The sequence below is a fragment of the Vipera berus genome (assembly GCF_964194415.1).
Source record: "Vipera berus genome assembly, chromosome: 11".
In the NCBI taxonomy this organism is placed as follows: Eukaryota; Metazoa; Chordata; class Lepidosauria; order Squamata; family Viperidae; genus Vipera; species Vipera berus.
Genome location: NC_138214.1, coordinates 780,365 through 798,564, shown reverse-complemented (window position 1 = coordinate 798,564; position 18,200 = coordinate 780,365). Strand labels below are relative to the sequence as shown.

Here is an 18,200-nt window from a genome sequence, read left to right as displayed (position 1 = left end):
ACTTAGGGTTAGGGTTAGGTCACCATGAACTCATACAGCAAAATGGACACCGCCAACAAACTCGGAGTTCTTGGGTATGGTTAGGAGGGCACTTACTTTTCTAGGCCGTCTTATCTATGTTTCCTGGTAAAATACATGGAAAAATCCCATTGGAGGAAAATTCCACTTAGGGTTAGGGTTAGGTCATCATGAACTCATACAGCAAAATGGACATCGCCAACAAATTCGGAGTGCTTGGGTATGGTTAGGAGGGCACTGACTTTTCTAGCCTGCCTTATCTATGTTTCCTGGTAAGATACATGGGAAAATCCCATTGGAGGAAAATTCCACTGTGTCCAGTTAAGAATCTTTTTAGTGCTTGGAAGTTCTATTCCTGACCTTTGCTCCCTTGCCTGCCTTCCTGGGGAAAAGGTGGGGGCACCTATTGAGTAAGGGGAAGACAAGTCCACCAGTCCTGCTTCTCCAGGGGTACCAGAGGAAAAGAGAGTGTGCAGGTTTTTCCTGCTTTCTGTGGCAGAATAACAGAATTGGAAGGGTCCTTGGAGATTTTCTAGTCCAACCCCCTGCTCAGGCAGGAAACCATCTACCATTCTGGAGAAATGTCTGTCCAGTCTCTTCTTAAAAGCCTCTAATGATGGAGCACCCACAACTTCTGGAGGCAAGTCCTCCCACTGGTTAATTGTTCTCACTGTCAGAAAATTTCTGCTTATTTCTAGGTTGCTTCTCTCCTTGATTCGATTCCATCCGTTGCTTCTTTTCCTGCCTTCTGGTGCTTTGGGAAACAGGTTGATTCCCCCTCACACACAAACACCTTCACACCTGCTGCACATAGGGGATTCTCATGCCCCACCGTGGATCCCACACGCTTCTTTTGCTCCCAAGAGGTCCAGGCTCTGATTTGATCACCTCCACAGAAGAGTTACACTTCAAATAGGCTCCATCTGTGCACTTGCCCACTCTGCCAGGCCTTGATAAGAGAGAAGGCACAATCAACACACACTGACTACTGACTTTTAGAAGAAAGGTGATTAAGAAAACACCGTTCTCAGTGCTGTGCTGTGAATTCATAAGCATCCCTTTGTATAAAACCATTTTCCTTGAGCACCGGCGTTTGTGAAGCAGTGCAGGCTAACCTCAAAATAGATTTGAATTGTCTGAACATTGACAAGCACACCAGAAGGTGTCCAGCACACCGCAAGTTGTTGATGCTCCTTTTAACATGTCTCTTTAAAGTACATAAAAGCCCATCAATCTGCAGACCTTCGCTACAAGACTGGCCATTATCATCAAGTCTCCCTCTGCTGCTGCTGCTGCTTTTAGACATGCAATGCAGCTAAGTAATCTTGGGACCTTTTTGCCTCCTCCTCCTCCTCCTCCTCCACCCCCCATGCTGGTGGCAGAAAGAAGCTTCAGCCAAGCCCAGATTTGGAACAGCCCCAACCAGCCTTGAGATGGCCTCAAGACCAGTGGAACAGAGGGGAGATGAGCGGCAGGACCAAGTCACGGCCAGTCAGGTAAATGTAACAGAGACACCAGAGGTGTTTATGGCAGGTTAAGGATGCTCCAAGATAGCCCACTGTAGTTCGCTCAAAGGGCCCCGCAGCGATTCATTGAAGTGTCTCCATCGCTCATTTCAGGAAGGCAGGAAGAGGCTCAGCCAAGCGCAGGAAGGAACGGGAGGCTGTCCTTGGCTCTTGGGCTTGACCTGCTACTAGGATTGCCAGCACTGACGTCTAACTCTGCCTAGAAGGATGTTTCTTGGGCTCTCAGGCCCTGGAACAACCTGGGCTTCTAAAACCCAAGAAAGCCTTCCAGTGGACTAAGAGTTCGCCAGGTCCTCTCTGTCCATTAGAAGGGATTTAGAATTGCTCCAGATCTATTCTCTGCATATTCTCCCCTTCTCCCCACCTCTGTCTGGTTGGCTCTCCTATCCTTCTTTGCTGTTTATGAGGCTTGGCAAGCCTGTGGAGGAAGCAAGCACTTCCCCGAAGCCTTGAGAGCCACACGGGGCTCAGCTTCTGTGGTCTCCGGCCTTCAAAGGCACGAAAAGCAGCCCTTGTCTTAACAGCTTCCGCCTCTCTCCAGCTGCTCCAGACGCATCCCTGCCAGGATCAGGGTTTTATGACACTACGGATGGCACCCAGTGGGTCGATATTGCCCTCCAGGTCCTGCACCGATAAATAGATGAAATGTTTATTACAGTTGTGGGCCAACCTACGAGGGAGCAATTCTATGGCTGCCATAATTCACTGTAAAACTGACAATAATGCATTACGATCTGGAGACTAGAATCTGGCAGCAGAGCCACAGAGAAAGTCCTGCAACTGGGATGCCCTCCCTGGAGGCCCTCAGAGCCATCCTGAACCCAGAGGAAGAAGCCCTCCTCAGGGCTCAGAGTGGTCTCTCTGCCCCCGACGGCTCAGCCCCAGCAGTCTGTGGAGTCATAGATTACACACACGTTTTCTCTCCAACCCGCTGCAGCTGCTCGATGTTGCAATGTGTCCACTCCTGTTGCTCTCTGTGGTGTCTGTGGGGTGAGCAGAAAAATGAAGATGGGGGCCTCAGCCAGGCAATGAAGCCCCCCTCGTTGATCTGCGCTTCCTTCCCAGCACAGGCCCCTATTGTCCCTGGGGAGACCGTAGGTGAATTTCCCAGAAAAGAAAGCTGAGGCGCCTGCAGAAATTGCAGGGGGAAAGCAGAAGCAGGACCCTCCCTTGGACACAGGCCTGACTCCTCCAATACTTGCTGTTGTGAGACACATGGCGGAGGGTGCTGAGCCTAGATCCAGCCCAGCACTGAAGGCAGCCTGCCAGTAGCTCTCCTGGAAGCTGCCACCTGCTCTTCAAGCGGGAGCTGTGAAGATGGGAGAAAATGGAGACCACCTCTGAAGTGGGGAAGACGGCCCCTTTCAGAAGCAGAGAAGGAATTTCTATGGAACCTCTAGTCCCACCAGCCCAAAGTTGCTCTCTCTCAGAGGGATTCAGTTGGGTCCTTCCCTCCCACCCAGACCCTCCTCAAGGAGGACCAGGAAAATTGCAGTCCCCGACCCCAGTCTCTCCTAAGGTCCTCCGCAGGGATGACCAAAGAGTTTCCACCCTGCCAGGGGCGCAATCATCCAGTTCCTCCAGGCGCTCGCTTTCTCCACAAGCCTTCCAAGTGAAAAAAAAGAGGGAGACTGTGGCTGCCTAAGACAATCAGATCACGCAAAGTCTTCTTGAGTTGGGAGTCAACAGGGACCCTCCCGGCTGACTGCATCTTTCCACCTCCTTCCACCTCCCCAACTGCCCCTTGTGGGATGGAAATCCAACCGAGAAGAGGCACAGCCAACGCGGCAGGGACCCCGTCCACAGAGACCCAGTCGGAGGTGGCCGGGCACCCCTTTCCTCGCAAGGAAGCTTCAAAGCAGGATAATTGGGGTTCTGGGAGAAGCTTCCTCGTTAGAGATCAGAGGGTCTTCAGTGCCACCTACTGGCCTATGGAAGCAAAACAGTCATTCCTTACTTGAAAAAAAAACACAGAACAGGTGAAGGTATTGAATATACCAGAGTCCAAGAAAATGTTTAAACACCTTGTGGGATAAAGACCAAACCATTTCCCACCTCACACCTCATGTCTCCTCAACACCTCAAGGAAAAGCTGCAGAGATGGAAATGACACCCCACAAAATGCAAAGAGAAGGATGGTGTTGAGGGTGGATTATTATCAAAACTTGCTGTTTAGCTTCTGAACGTTTCGTTACCAGGCTAAATAACATCATCAGTAGAACTTCAGTTAAAGTGTATTGTTTAGGGGGAAGAATACTTTGGGGGGGTCAAAATCAGCATATGCTGGTTCACTAACTGAATATGATCAATATCCTTTTAAGTGCATTTTTGAGGAATGCCCCTACCTGACAGAAACCACCACCCCTCGTCTGTGGCAAGGCACCCCGATTCAAAACAGCTGGAGACCCACCCTTAGGTATGCCCTGGTTTGTACCACATTTGTGACCTGAAATTTGTTTGAGCCATTTCCCCCTTATCCAACAAGCGGGCCTGGACTGACCATGGTTTTTAATTTGGTTTGTATTGTGTTAAATTGTCCCGTATTTCTTATATTCATTGTTTAATTCTTTTTTAATTTTTGTATTTTATGTCTCTTAATTTTTATTGTTGTGAGCCGCCCTGAGTCCTTAGGGAGAAGGGCGGCATATAAATTTAATAAATCCTAAATCCTAATCCTAAATCTGTGGCTGAGAAGATGCAGAATAAACCAGTTGCTGCCAGGCTTCAAAACAGCTGGACGTGGCGCTGAGTTGCAGCCCTCCGGCTGTTGTGCAGCTGAACAGGAGAACCGCAACTGTATGGGTGAGGTGTACGTTCACCCTTGGATCCATTTAGCCCCTTTCCTGGCTTTCCACAAGGGAACGGATGGGTCAACCAGCCAGACGTTCTACGTTCACATGATCCAGATGTGCCTGAAAGTGGCAAGAGACGTCACATGCACTGCGATGCCAGATGGCATCCCCTGGCATTGCCAGTCACACAACAAGCTCATGGGGTCTTCAACAAGGGTCCTTTGCAGTTCCTGCATCACCAGCTAACCACCCTAGCAGACTTTGTGTGCCACCAAACCAGAAATTGTCAGGCCTGCTGAACCAGCCTCTCCCCCTCCCCCTTGACCTACTCCCACGCCCATGGCCGATGGGCATCTCCAGAGGAGGGGACGATGGGCATCGTCTGGGATCACAGCAGATGCCTGTGGGGAGCAGCGTCCCTGGGCTGCCTTCAAGTCCAAGAGAAATCATATAAACGGCCTCCTAGTCCTCATCACACAGTCCTACATTTTCAAGTATTATGGTTGTGATTTAGGGCTAATATATACCACTGTGGACTCAACCAGAGGGATTTTTGAATTTGCACTACACAGAGAACACTTGTTATTCGCACAGCCTGAGTTCACCCCACGCTCTAGGGCAAAATTTGACTGACTGATCTGTTCTGCTGTGTAAATTGGCCTAACCAGGGCTTTTTTTGTCATAGAACACTCAGAATGGAATTTCGGCACCTTTTTTGGATGGAACCTTGTAGGGTAGGCAAGGCGGGTTGTATGACATGTGTGAGTTCCGGCACCTTTTTCTTTTACAAAAAAAGCACTGGGCCTAACCCTGTAAGTTTTGTGGAATACATATTTAGTTGCTTTCATTTGTGGCAGAGGGTTCAAAGTTAAAGCATGTTGCTCAGCCCACATTCAGCCCGCAGCCACCCAGCTTTCAGGAACGCACTGACATACACGGAAGTGTCTTCAGTTGCTGTGATCGATGACTCCATTGGGAGACTTGGGTGCTTTTCGGGCTGGGAAGGGGCAGAACAGTAGCCTCGTCTCTTTGAGCTGCATTTTCATCTTGGGGAGGGTGGCGTGTGCTTCATGAACTCCTCCTTGCCTTAAGCGATTCTCCTGGCACGCCAGGCTGGCCTTAAAGGGAGAAGCCCCTTTTCAAGGGAGGTCCCTTGGGGGACCATCTCAATCCCCACGGGATGGCCCCGTCCCACCCATGCCCACAGTGGAGGCAGGTGGGGTCCAGGAGGAGGGCCTTCTCCACCGTGGCTCCTGCCCTCTGGAACATCTTGGCCCCCCACCTGCCCACGATGTGAGGTTGGCCCCAGCCCTCCTATCTTTTCACAGGGGCCTAAAGGCTCTGCCAGTCGCTCTGCCAGTGGGGGGAGGCGCAATAGGGGTGGTTGATTGAATAACCACAGATCCCACTTGCCCCCCTCCCCCATGTGATTTGGGTTTTAATGTCTGGTTTTAACTTTTTTTGTTTTAACTGTATATGTAACTGTAAGCCTCCCAGAGTTACCCTGTGGTAAGATAGGCGGCCAATAAATTTTATCAATTTTATTAAATAAATAAGTAAATGTCTCTCATGGCCCACTCCTCATCCCTGGGGAGTAAACGGGCAGCCCTTTAAAAGGCAGGAAGGGGCCTCCCTCTCACGGGGTGGGGGGGTGGAGATGCCCCACTTCAGCTGGGAGACAAGATTTGGGAGGCTCCAAGAATGGGATCCAGGCGGGGTAGGGCAGCCAGGTTGGGGGTTGGGCGCATGCTCAGGCAGGGCTTCAACATCCATTGGTAACCATGGCTTTTTTAAGGGAGTTTGTGGAAGGGGTTGGGGCACACAATGAGCTGCAATCAGCTGCGATCCGCAGGGCCTGATCTGCACCTGTGCTCAGTCAGCCAGGTGCAGGGGGAAACTCCAGCCCCATTCCCCCCCCCCACCCCTGTGCGATGGCCACAGGCTTCCACCGGGCAAGATGCAACGGGGAACCACTTTCAATGTTTCCAAACAGAAAGACGGAGTAGGAACAGTTCGGGTAGCCAAGCCAGTTCCTCCACCCCGCCTGAAGCCTCCCAGGCCTAGGAGAGGCCAAGGCAGAGGGGCCTGGCAGGGAGTCTTCTGCCAGAGTGGCCGAGGGCTGCTAAAGAAACGGGGCTTGACCCCAGAGGGAACAACTATTCCAGGGGAAACCCACTGCAGTGACCTGGCCACCCAGAGGCCGAAAGGGAGTGAAGGGAGACGAGTGGCTGGGTGGCCCTGCTCATATGGAGCCAAGGTGGAGCGGACGGGCTGGTCTAAATGGGTGCAATCACTTCTTTTCTGTATCTCCTTTACTTTTCTCCCTCCGGAAGAGAGAGAGGGGTATCCTGTCAGGGCACATACTCCACGGGAGAGCACTGAGTGGAGCAGCAGCTGCCCAGCCATCCCCACACGTGGTCCGAAGGCCTGCCAAGAGCCACAAGGCCTCTTATCATTTCCCACATGACAGGAAGCAGGTAGATCAATAGCTGCGTTGGGCCCATAACCCAGCCTGCAAGTGCCCCAACTGGGGGAAACGAGAGGAAACGCATAAACACCCCGACGCCAAGCCAGGAGCCCCGCAGGTGAGAGCAGAGGAGGAGGAGGAGGAGGAGGAGGAGGAGGAGGGAGGCGGCAGCAACCAGCAAAAGCGCAGCGCGGAAAGGGAGCCGAGACGCCGCTCCCGCCCGCCCTCCAAGAGGACTGGGAACTTGGCCGAGGTGAGTGGCCTGGAAGGCGTCCTCTGAGCTGCAGGAGCGCCAAAGGGAGGGCGCGAAGGCGCTGCGTCCCGCCCCGGGGGATCTGCAGGGGCGGCGGGGCCGGAGGCAAGAGCAGGGAGGGGTCGTCTCGGGGGGACCGACCTCATTTCGGAGCGTTTGGGGAGCTGCGTCGCGCTCCTTTCCCGCCGGGCTCGCCGATGCGAGTCAGCAGCTGTTGGGACCCCGGTGAAAAGTTTCGCTCCGCGGCTTCTCGCTTCAGAGGGGAGCGACGCGGCTCCTCCCCCGGCCTCTCCCGGAGAAAATCGGGACTTCGCTCACCTTCCCAAGTCGCGGTTACGAAGGGCGCCTATCCCGGACCGGGAGGAGGGAGGAAAGAGCAGCCTATCCTGCCGCCGCCGAGGAGACTCTGGCCGGATCCTAGCTGGCTCCTCTCCGCAGGAAGGTAAGTGGGAAAGTTCGGAAGAAGTTTTTGAAAAAGCCCACGAAAGTAGCCCGACTTGCTCGTCTTCACAGGAGAGAAAGCTTCGTTCAGCTAGGCTGCAGCCCCCTCCCCGCCGCTGCCCCCCCCCAGCCAAATTGCGCAAGGGTTCTTGCGGCAAAGGCGGCTGGGCTGGGCAGGGGGGGAGGCAGGGCGGTCTCCCCACCACCACCCAATTAAAAAAAATCCCGGCATTGCGAGACTATTGTTTGGCACGGAGGCTGCTGCTGCTTTCGAGTTGCAGAGCCAAATTCTCCCCCCCCCAGCCCCCATTTCGCTGTCCTTGTGCACCAAGGCCTGACGCCTTAGTGGTCGCCATGACAACCCTTCCCCAGGTCTAAAGGCCCGGGCAGGGCGGGAGGCCCCCTGCAAATGCTTTTGTGGGGCAGTCCTTGAAGGGAAGAAGGCTGCTGCTGTGTCCCCCCCCCTTTTCTGGCCCTCTTCTTGGTTTGCAGGGTTCCTCCGTCTTCATGAATGGAACTTCCCCAACGGGGTCTGCAATCTGGGGGGAGTGAGAGGGACTGCAGGGTCCTCCTCGCTGCTGAGCTGGGCTGCTCTCCAGCCTCCCCTGGGCCCTCGTCTCTGCAAGAGAGGGGGCAGACTCCTGCCAGTGCTGCCCTAAAGCTGCCCTTGAAGGGTGAATAAGGGGGCAAGGCTGCTTGAGCTACTGGGCAGCTGAGGAGGATGTGGGGCTGCCTGGAGATGGAGCAACGCCCAGGTGGCCATTTGGGGCGAGTGGGAAAAGGCCCGGGGCAGGCTACGGGCGGGAGGCAGGGTGTGTCTGTGCAGTTTTCGGGTGCTGCGGACGGGACTGGCATTCATGCTTCTCCTTGAAAGCCTTAGTGCAGGAGTCTCCAAACTTGGCAACTTTGAGACTTGTGGACTTCAACTCCCAGAATTCCCCAGCCAACTATGCCCTCAAGGCTTAAAGTTGCCAGGTTTGGAGACCCCTGCCTTAGTGGGTGCTGCATACATAGGCCACGTTTCAGTCCTCTGCAACGAGGGCATCCCTGACGGTTTAAAAATCACAGTTTGCCCACAGCAGTAAAGCAGAATGAGATCGGGTGTCGTTTTAGCAGCACCAGCTTGCCTGTGGAGTGCTTTCAATGTTAGTAGTTAGCTTTTAATTGTTGGATTAAGGAAAAAAACATGTTACTAACTTGCCTCGAGCATTCATCTGAGCAAAAATCTAATATTAATTTGGTTTGTGATACGAGATCTAGGGAATTATGCTCAAGCAACCATGTTTGGGGCACAGCAGGAAGGCCCCTCCCTGCACCCCTTCTCCCCTCCGGGGGCAGGTGAGGGTGATGCCCAGCCTTCCTTTGTGGGCACAGAAGATGCTCGGCTCCCCTCGTGATCCCTTCCACTTTCGCTTTTCCCTACCTGGGAGAAGATGGAGGGTTAAACGGCTTTCCAAACTGCCTCTGTGCATTGCGGGCTTGCCCCAACCTGCAGCCTTGGGGTGGGGTGGCTGGGCAGGGCTCACCGGCCAGGTTGCACAGGTTGGGATTAGCCTCCTCTCTGGGAATTTGCAGGATGAGTCAGGGGATCTGGCTGAACTCGCCTCCCGCTCGCCAGACGGTGCCTGCAGTTGCAGGCAGGTGGGAAAGAGCAAGGAGGTAGACTGGGGCGGTGAGCTAGGGGGAAGCCCTGTGGACTCTCCCTTCCTTCCTTCCTTCCTTCCTTCCTTCCTTCCTTCCTTCCTTCCTTCCTTCCTTCCTTCCTTCCTTTTCCTTCCTTCCTTCCTTCCTTCCTTCCTTCCTCCCTCCCTCCCTCCCTCCCTCTCTCCCTCCCTCTCCTTCCTTCCTTCCTTCCTTCCTTTCCTTCCTTCCTTCCTTCCTTCCTTCCTTCCTTCCTTCCTTTCCTCCCTCCCTCCCTCCCTCTCCTTCCTTCCTTCCTTCCTTCCTTCCTTCCTTCCTTCCCCTCCTGCTGCCCTCTCCCCTGGGCCACCCTCCCCAGGACCACCTGCCTGCTTTGCCTTGCAGGGCAGGGCTGCCCCTCCCCGGGAAGTGACCGACCATGGGGAAGAGTGGGCGCTGCGGCTGCCGCCAACGCTTCTGCAGCGCCTGCCTGCTGGGACTCTTCAGCTGCCACTGGACTCACAAGAAGGGCCTGAAGACCAGCAAGGTGTGTGTACCCACGGGGTGTGTGTGTGTCTGAAAGCCCCCCCCCCCGCTCTACAGGGTCCCTGGGGGGAACAGCAGAAGGCCCACCGCATGTCCCTGCAACTGCGAGGAGAGGCCCCAAGGGCCTCTGGGGATGGGCTGCAGACCCACTCCAATGCTTCAGAGTCTCCCCTCCCCCAAATAAGCTGGGCCTTGGTTACCCCACCCGATCCTCATGGAAAGCAGGGTGGGCTGCCTGAAGGGCTGAGGACAGCTCCCTCTTGGGCCAGCCCCCTCTGCCCCCTGGGATGGCAGTGGCAGTTGAGCCCCTCCTCTGCTCCATCCGCAGTGTGACTGCGCCTGGTTCTTCCTGCTCTTCTGCGTTGGCCTTCTTGCTCTGGCCTGGCTCTACGTGGCCCTCGTCACACTCAACGATTTCCACAACCTCAACGAGTGAGTAGAAGGTGCCCTCTGCCTCCACCCCACACATTGTGCCCCCTTCTGACCTTCAAGCTTTATCTGCCCCCCCCTTCTGCACAGGTTTGCCTTCCAGAAGACAGAATGGTGGCTGGACTGGTCAGTGGTGATGCTCTCTGTGACCGCAACCCTGGTCACCTACTCCTCTCTGCTGCTGGTAGGCCCCCCCTTTCCATCTTTCCTACCACACTAGTCCCCCTCCCCTCCTGGCCCAGCTTTCCTGTGGTTAGGGAGTGAGGCTCCCTGCTTCGGGGGGGGGTGTTCTGTATCGCCCCTCCCCCCTTGCTGATGGTGTAGGAGGGTCTTCAGGATATCTCTGTGCTATAAACTAAATTCTGTTCCACCATTTGGACTGTAATTCATGGGGAGGGGGCAGGAGCGTTGCAGCAGCATCCAACAGAATTCTCTCTGCAACGTTGAGAGGCCGGTATTATATTGGCCCAATGGAGCACCGGTTCACTCTGAAGAATGGGCAGCCCTGTTTCTCCCATTCAAGTTGGGCAAAGCTAGGTGGCAGAGCAGGTGGGCAAGCCTGCCAGAAGCCAGAAGAGGGGAAGGGGGCTGAGAAGGACGGTTCGTGTTTAGCATTTGGGCATCTCAGGCTCAGAATGGAGGGCAGGAGAATTAAATAGGCAGAGGAAAGGGGTGCTCATTTTATAAGTCGGGTCTACGTCTTTCCTTTTCTTGGTCTTCGCCCACCTTGATTGGACTACCTGGGACTGAGGGAACTGGGGGTCCGGCACATCCAGAAGGGCGAGGGTTGCATAAACTCCGTCTCCGTTCAGGGCCTTTCCAAGGGAGGTCATCCCGTCCAATCCTCCGAAAGGTTTTCTTGCCCCAAGCAGCTACGTGGGGGGAGGATATTCATATCTTCCTTTATTTGCATCCCAGATTTTGGCCCTCTGCCTTCAGCTCTGCCATCAGCCCCTGAAGCTGCACTGGCTCCACAAGGTAAGGCTGCGGTATTTTGCTTGCCTCCTTTCCGTTCCTTGGGCAGAAGCCACGAGGTTTCCTGCTGGGCTCGGTTCGTGGTCCCCGTGGGGTGGGAGGCTTCCGAGGCCCCTCTGGGATGCCCTCCACTTGGTTGTCCCTCGCCAACCACGCCAGCAGGTCCTGCCCACATAGGACCTGGTTTCCTCCTGGACAGAGGTTCTTTGGGTGCCAGGAACGACTTCCCATCGCCCTGTGCGCTCACACAGAGAGGGCCTCCTCAGGGTGCCGTCCGCCAGACAATGTCGGCTGGCGACTCCCAGGTGGAGGGCCTTCTCTGTGGGGGCACCTGCCTTGTGGAAACAGCTCCCCCGGGAGCTCTGGATGGCCCCAGATCTCCAGTCCTTTCGTCGTGACCTCAAGACATACCTTTTCCAACAGGCCGACCTGGACTGATGGTAAGGGTTTTTAATTATGTTTTTAATGTTTTTATTGGTTTTAGTGGGGCTTTGTGATAGTTTTTTAAAAAAAAATATTTGTATTTTGTATTTTATTGTTGTTAGCCGCCCTGAGTCCTTTGGGAGATAGGGCGGCATATAAGTCCCATAATAAATAAATAATAAACAAAGACTTCCGGGGCCTTGGAGATACCTTCCCTGTTTCTTCCAGAGCCTTCTGATGCTGACTGTGCTGATAATAGTGGCTGCTTTTGTGGGGCTGGAAATTCAGTGGTCGGAGCAGTGGGAGAGTGCCCACATTGCTCTACAGGTAGGAGCCCTAAGAGGAGCTGCCCTTTGCCTCCTGCTTTAAGCCAAGGCCCATGGAGAGGTATCTGTTCCGCTCTCCGCTTCCCCTCGGTTAGGGGACCGGAGGCTAAAACATACGAAGAACGAACGGTTGCTGGAATTGGATGTGTCTAGTTTAATGGAAAGGAGGACTAGAGGAGACACGATAGCAGTGTTCTAATATCTCAGAGGCTGCCCCAAAGAGGATGGACGGGAGGGGGTCAACCTATTTCTTCAAAGCACCTGAAGGCAGGACAAGAAGCAACAGATGGAACTAACCAAATCCAAGGGATAGTGTGACTTTTCTTTCGGGGAGTGGTGGTCGAGCCCCCCCGACCCAGATGCCCTTCTCCCTAGTCCTGGGAGGATTCCCAAACTGTGGGCCACGTGGGCCAGCCTTCTCTTGGTGCCCTCGGAAAGGCCAACCACCTTGTATTGTGTCCTGCCAGGCAACCGGCCCCTTCCTGCACATTGGAGCAGTGGCGGGCTTGACGATGCTTGCCTGGCCAGTAGCAGCCTGCTTCTACCACATCTCCCATGCAGGTACTGAGGGTGGGGGATGGAAGGGATTGTTCCTTATGAAAGCCTGGTTGGAGGGCAGCCCTTGGGCACTAGTTACAAGGTGAACCTGGGCACCCTAACTCTGACACACAGGTGCAGCTTCCTCCCGAGCTGTTAACATGATGCCTGGAATCTGGGGGTCTCGGATGTAGGGTCCCCAAGTGTATGGTGGCGCTGTTTCCTTAGGCTCTCCGGGCAGCATTGAAAGAGGGAAGCGGAGGAGCACTCCCACATTATGGGCTGGCAGATTCCAGCCGGATGCTTGGAAAACCTTCCTGAGCGCAAGAGCAGAACACCTGGGGCGAATCCCAGGGGGAGATGGTGGGCTGCCCTTGGCTGCATGCTTTCAGTCAGAACTGAGCAGCCTTTTGTTGGGGCTGCCCCAGTTTGGATACCAGGCAGGCCTTCAGCTCAAGGGCTGCTGCCAACCCTACCACGCTAGGGATCGGGCAGGGGGAGCAAGATGAAGAGCAGTCAGCTCTCACAGATGGCAGACAGATGGTCTGGGGATCCAGTCGCTGTCTTCAAGGGGACCGAGAGCCCCTACTGACTGCTTGGGACCCTCTTCCATTTGTGTTGCTGCAGCTCTCCGCGTGCTTCTCCTGCTCTTGTATCTGGGCGCAACGCTGGCTTTATACCTGGCCCCCCTGGGCATAGACTCGCCCTGCTTCCTGGAGCAGAGCCAGCTTCCTCCCAAACCAGCCCTGTTTGGGCACCGTGGAGCTCCCATGGTAAGTCCCTCCCTCTCCATTCCATACCGATCCTGGAATGAGGCTGGCCAGGCTCCTAGGAGGGAGAGCCTGCAGAAGCATTCCAAGAAGCTGGAATGTCTGGGTGCTTCTCCTGATCGGGGCCACTGAGAATTGTACCTGCAGAGCCTGAACAAGAATGGAGCGCCAGCTGGAAGGTGGTGCTAGGATCCCCTTTCTGGATGAGTTTCTGGAGTTTGGAAGAAAGAGGAACTATCTCCAGCTGTCTTCCCCTCCCGTTCTAGATGTGTCAGAGCCCACTGTCTGTATGCCCAGTGTCTGCACTGGGGAGGACTGTGGGGAGTTGAAGCCCAAAATACCTGGAGCGCACCAGGTTGGCGAAGCTCTTTTGAGGTCTTCCTCCTGAACCCAGCAGGTCTGTTTCCACCAAGACAGGCGTGTCCTTAAAACAGCAGCAGCTTTTCCATGCCGACTTTTACAGCCTCACCTTGCTGGGATTTTTCTGCCTTTTCATTCTGGATTAAATGGTGCAGGGGGTTGGACTAGAAGACCTCCAAGGTCCCTTCCAATTCGGTTATTCTGTAAGACATTAGGAAGATGTCCCAGCTTCGCCTCTTTCTCCTAAGAACCCTTCGACCCACCCAAATTGTTCCACCTGCAAGATGATGTGGAAACCCCCCTCCTGGAGAGCCGGGCGGTGGGCTCCCCAGGCTCTGGCTAGACTTCTCAAGGGGTGGGTCCCAAAATCTCCCGCTTCACTTTCATTCCCCCCTCTCCAGCTGGCACCGGAGAACACCATGATGTCCTTCCAGAAGGCTGTCAACTGTGGCCTGAGTGTCTTAGAAACGGATGTCCGAGTGAGGTAAGAGGCGGGCTGAACAGTGGTGGCTCTGTTGGAAGATTTATGCAGGAATTCCTGGCTTCAGGAGGCACCAATCCAGAGGGTCCCTCATCCCCCACTGAGAAAACAAAGATCCGGAATCCAGGTATTTTCTCCTTTTTTTCACTCCCAGTGCCGATGGGATCCCTTTCCTCATGCATGATGAGACACTCTTACGGACCACAAATGTCCAGGAGGTCTTCCCCACCCAAGCCCATGCCAAGGCCACCGCCTTCAACTGGACACAGCTGCAGCAACTTGATGCTGGCAGCTGGTTTTTGCAGGTGAGAGCAGGATGGTGTCGCTTGATCAAAACATGATTTGATTAGGATTGGTTGGGTTGAACATCTGGCTTGCTCATCTGGATTTGGTTGATTGGAGTGGTGAACTACCTTGGATTCTGTGGATAATGGTTGGCAGGGAATGTCTGGATCAGAAGCAGATGGAAAAGTGTCTCCATACTCATTTTTACAAGGGGAGCTTTCTGCACCTGCACAAACGCAAGTAACAGCCCAGGGAGGGCATTGTGGCAGAGGTCCTGACTCTTGAGAAGAACTTTCCGTGCATACCGAGAAGCTGGATCTGCACAGAGAGTCCAGTAGATGAAAAGTAGCCCATCCAAGCCCAGTGCACGATTTAACCTGGGTACAACCGCTGGGCTGACCACCCCCCCCCTCTCCTCTACCAGAAGCATCCCTTCCCCACAGCCTGGAGCCTTTCGGAAGAAGAGATGGCCCAGGCCAGGAGGCAGCACATTTTGTCTCTGAAGGAGCTGCTGGCAGAGGCCAAGAGGCACCAGGTGTCTGTCATATTTGATCTGATGCCACTGGAGGACCCCCACTATGAGCGCCTGGTCAACATCACAGTGGAGACAGTCCTCCAATCAGGCATCGCCCAAGAGCTGGTGAGTCTTCCCTGTGCCGAGTAAGACAAATCCCAAACATGCGGAGACTGTATGAGGCCAGAGAAGGGCAAGTCGCAGGTCCCCTTGGAAATGGGGCTTCAGGACAGCCTGAGGCTGCCGGGTGCTGGAGAGTCAGTGACCCTGGAAAGGAACATGACTGAAGTCAGATCTGCTCCAGATCCAAATAATCGGAGCCACGTCCTCCTGCCTTAGGAGTATCTCCAGTTCCAGCTCCAGCAGTGCTGAGAAACGGGGAGTAGGCCCTGCTACGTCCTCTCTCTTCCCCAACCCAGATTCTGTGGCTTCCTGATCAGTTTCGGAAGCTGGTGAAACAGCGAGCGCCCAGGTTCCAGCACATCTACGGCCTCGAAAGTTTGGTCAACAAGACCGTAAGGTTTCCGCGAGTCAACCTGGCTTACCAAAAACTGAGCAGCCCAGAAATCAGGTCAGAGCAGGGGAGGGGCTCTTTCTCGGTCAGGCCAGGTCACACCTGAGGCAGGGGGCAGGGGAGCTTTACACAAACGTGTCTTTCAGCCCCAGCTCAGCTTTTATCAAGGCAGACAGAGGCTGGGAAATGTAGAGGGTGTGGAAGGCAAAGGTCTCTGAAGCCATTAAAAAAAAAAGATGAACGGGGTGGGGAGGGCTCAAGTGGAGCAGCGAGGCGCAACATAACTCCCCTCCACCCCTCCCTCAACAACCAGTTAGCAAAGCCGAAAAGCAACCGACAAGGTGTGTCATCTTCAGGTCGCATAGTGAGGCTTCACACTCCTAGAGGCTGGGATGTAGCTGCAGCCTTCCTCAAGCCCCTTCCGTGCAAATTGTACTACTATGGGTTGGCACTGACCTCCACTTTATTGCCAAACTCCCTTCTGCAGCGAGTACCGCCGGAACAATATCTCAGTCAACCTGTATGTGATAAATGCTCCGTGGCTTTTCTCCCTCCTGTGGTGTGCCGGGACTTCTTCGGTTACCACCAATGCCTGCCAGGTGCTACAGAAGATGCAGCGCCCCTCCTGGCTGCTGGTAAGACCACCGGGAGTGAGGGAGGGGCTACTACTGACTCCCTGGGAGAAAGTGGTTAGGCAGGTAGCTGCCGCCCCTGATCTGCCACCTGTTTCTCCCAGCCTCTGGCCACCTATCGCATGATCTGGATTGTGACAGACTGCGTCTCCTTCCTGCTGGTTCTCTCAGCTTTCTTGCTGCTAAAGTGAGTACCGAGTGAACAGAGATGAGGGATCTCAGTCACATAATGGGGCTTCTTCCAGCCTGCAAGCTCTGTACAGTTGGGTCTCCTCAAGTGAGGGATGCGGTTGCTACCATCACCATTATAGATGTTTGCAAATGCACCCAGGTGATAGGTCTACTTTGTGTTAGGTCTACAGTTGGAGACCCAGTCTTTCTACTAAAAGGTAGAGCAATCTCCTTTACAAAAGCACCTACCAAACTCTTGCTCCAGAACAGATTGCATTGTCTCACCCTTGGCGGTTTAAGATGTGTGGACTTCAGCTCTCAGAATTCCCAGAGCTAAAGTTCTAGGCTCATAGTTCAGCTCTCAAAGTTGAAGACCAGACGTCTTAAAAGTTGCCAAGGTTGAGAAAACCTGGTCCTGAGTTCTGTATGACTTGACTTTCTCAGATGGGCCTTTTCACAGTCATTTTGTGAGGTGGTGTTGTGCATTTGGATGGAGCACCACGTGACCTGGGTCCAACTGCGCCACAGGCACCAAAAAGTCCCTGGTTGCTCTCCAGCTGCCCACCCAAGTGCCAAGAGAGCTAGAGAACACAGAGGCTCACTTGACATAATTCTGACATGATTTTTTTTCTTCCTTTACAGAAGATGGCCTCGGGAAAAGGACTCAAAAGGTAAAGCTGGTATTTTGGGATAACTGGGAAACAAAATGTGATCTTGGCACACAACAGCTGCATAGGCGACCAATCAAGAGGGTATAAACGAGGGGAAAAGGTCTCACCAGTACCTTGGGGAAATCAGAACTTTGCGGAGGGCTGCCTATTACTAGGCATCCTCCATTCTTGTCTCCGTAAGCAGCTTCAAGTGAAGGAACACGGCTTATCCTAAATGTGGCTTCACCCCTCTGCTGTGCACCGAAAAAAGGCACAGCAGAAAGCTGCCACGCGGCAGCCCCTCACAGCCGTCTCCCCCGCCTGCAGGTTCCAATTCAGATGTGCTCCTGACGAAGATCCACAGCCTCTTGTCCGAGTGAAGTCCCGGATGTTGCCCTCCCTCTTGCTAGCTTTGGCAGGGCTCTCCTCCTTCCAGTGTTTTTCTGGGAATGTCCCGTCCTGGGTGCTCGTTGGCAGCAGCTGCCGCTGGGATCCGTTTCAGGGGCCTGCGCTGCACAGCCTGGAGAGAGGAGCTGGTGCAGGAGTTCACGGCAGCCTGGATCCTGCATTTCTTCTTGCAAGACTGGAACCCAGGACCTTCCTCAGCAAGACCCAGATCCCAGAATTACTGTAGAGCCTCAGGACAGTATTAGGGAGCTACCGACTCTCCTGTACGACACATTTTCTTCTTGATCTAGAACTGGGAAGGATCTCTGAAGTGCCCCCTACCAATAAAGCTGTTTGTACAGGCTGGGAAACCGTGCTGTTGTAAACACTTAATCCATTCCCGGGGGGGGGAATAAAAGTGGTGGCGCACCCGTTCAATGCACAGCTCCCTGCCACGGCCTGTATTCTGGCAGTCTAGCTGGGTTCAAAGGCTCCAGGGTGGAGCCTCAACCAGTGTGACACTGCGCACGTGAGCCAGGGTTCTCGGCACCAACAACTGTGCCTGTGCCTGTGTGGAAGTGTGTTGGATTCAGGTTCAGCCCCAAGATTTTCCCAGGAACAGCGTTCAACAGCAGAGCGTATAAAACAACACCCAGCAGGCAAGAGTCACAGGCTGCCCCAGGATCTTTTAGAAACAAAATGCTAGTCTGTGTATGTGTTAATTCACTTTTTAAAAAAACAACGTAAGCTCTTTTGCTCAAGCGGTGATGACATTAACAGGAAGTGAATTTACACTGTTTAGAAATGGACTGAGGTCAAAAGGATGCCGAGCAGGCAACTGAGGCAGGGGAAACGCTCTGCAGAAATGCTTGTGAAAACTATAGTTGGGTGAGATCCCTCATGACAGGTGACCTCCTTATTCTGAGAAAGAATGCTCCTTGTTTAAGAAATATTTAGCAGCAGGGCATTCAAATGGTATCAGTCGATCTATTAACATGAGTCAGACAGGCCAAGCAGCCAGTCATTACGCGAGGCAGAGGTCTCTCGCGCCCTCTGCAAACACCAGTTGGCCATTATGAACGA

At 54.0% G+C, this 18,200-nt stretch overlaps 1 protein-coding gene across 4 annotated transcripts; it reads left to right on the top strand.

Moving 5' to 3' along the window:
* The first annotated feature begins 6,803 nt into the window (after positions 1–6,803).
* Positions 6,804–17,479, top strand: GDPD2 (glycerophosphodiester phosphodiesterase domain containing 2). 4 transcript variants are annotated; one of them, XM_081336866.1, is made up of 17 exons: positions 6,820–6,921; positions 7,316–7,498; positions 9,523–9,664; positions 9,992–10,095; positions 10,183–10,276; positions 11,011–11,070; positions 11,719–11,817; positions 12,284–12,377; positions 12,981–13,126; positions 13,885–13,967; positions 14,119–14,269; positions 14,674–14,889; positions 15,183–15,334; positions 15,765–15,912; positions 16,014–16,096; positions 16,723–16,751; positions 17,058–17,479. In XM_081336866.1, exons 3-17 carry the CDS (start codon positions 9,557–9,559, stop codon positions 17,108–17,110), a joined length of 1,620 nt encoding a protein of 539 aa, XP_081192992.1. In that variant the 5' UTR covers positions 6,820–6,921; positions 7,316–7,498; positions 9,523–9,556; the 3' UTR covers positions 17,111–17,479. The 4 variants fall into 4 exon arrangements, with proteins under 4 accessions (XP_081192993.1, XP_081192990.1, XP_081192992.1 ...); XM_081336867.1 differs by lacking the exon at positions 7,316–7,498 and having other exon boundaries at positions 6,804–7,056; positions 14,677–14,889; XM_081336864.1 differs by lacking the exon at positions 7,316–7,498 and having other exon boundaries at positions 6,804–7,056.
* The last annotated feature ends 721 nt before the right edge of the window (positions 17,480–18,200 follow it).

What these genes read in the sequence shown, in the direction of transcription:
- GDPD2 (XM_081336864.1), top strand. Translation starts at nt 9,557, where the DNA reads ATGGGGAAGAGTGGGCGCTGCGGCTGCCGCCAACGCTTCTGCAGCGCC. An exon ending in GAAACGGATGTCCGAGTGAG is followed by an intron (nt 13,968 to 14,118) that starts GTAAGAGGCGGG and finishes TTTCACTCCCAG; the next exon opens with TGCCGATGGGATCCCTTTCC. An exon ending in TCGGGAAAAGGACTCAAAAG is followed by an intron (nt 16,752 to 17,057) that starts GTAAAGCTGGTA and finishes CCCCGCCTGCAG; the next exon opens with GTTCCAATTCAGATGTGCTC.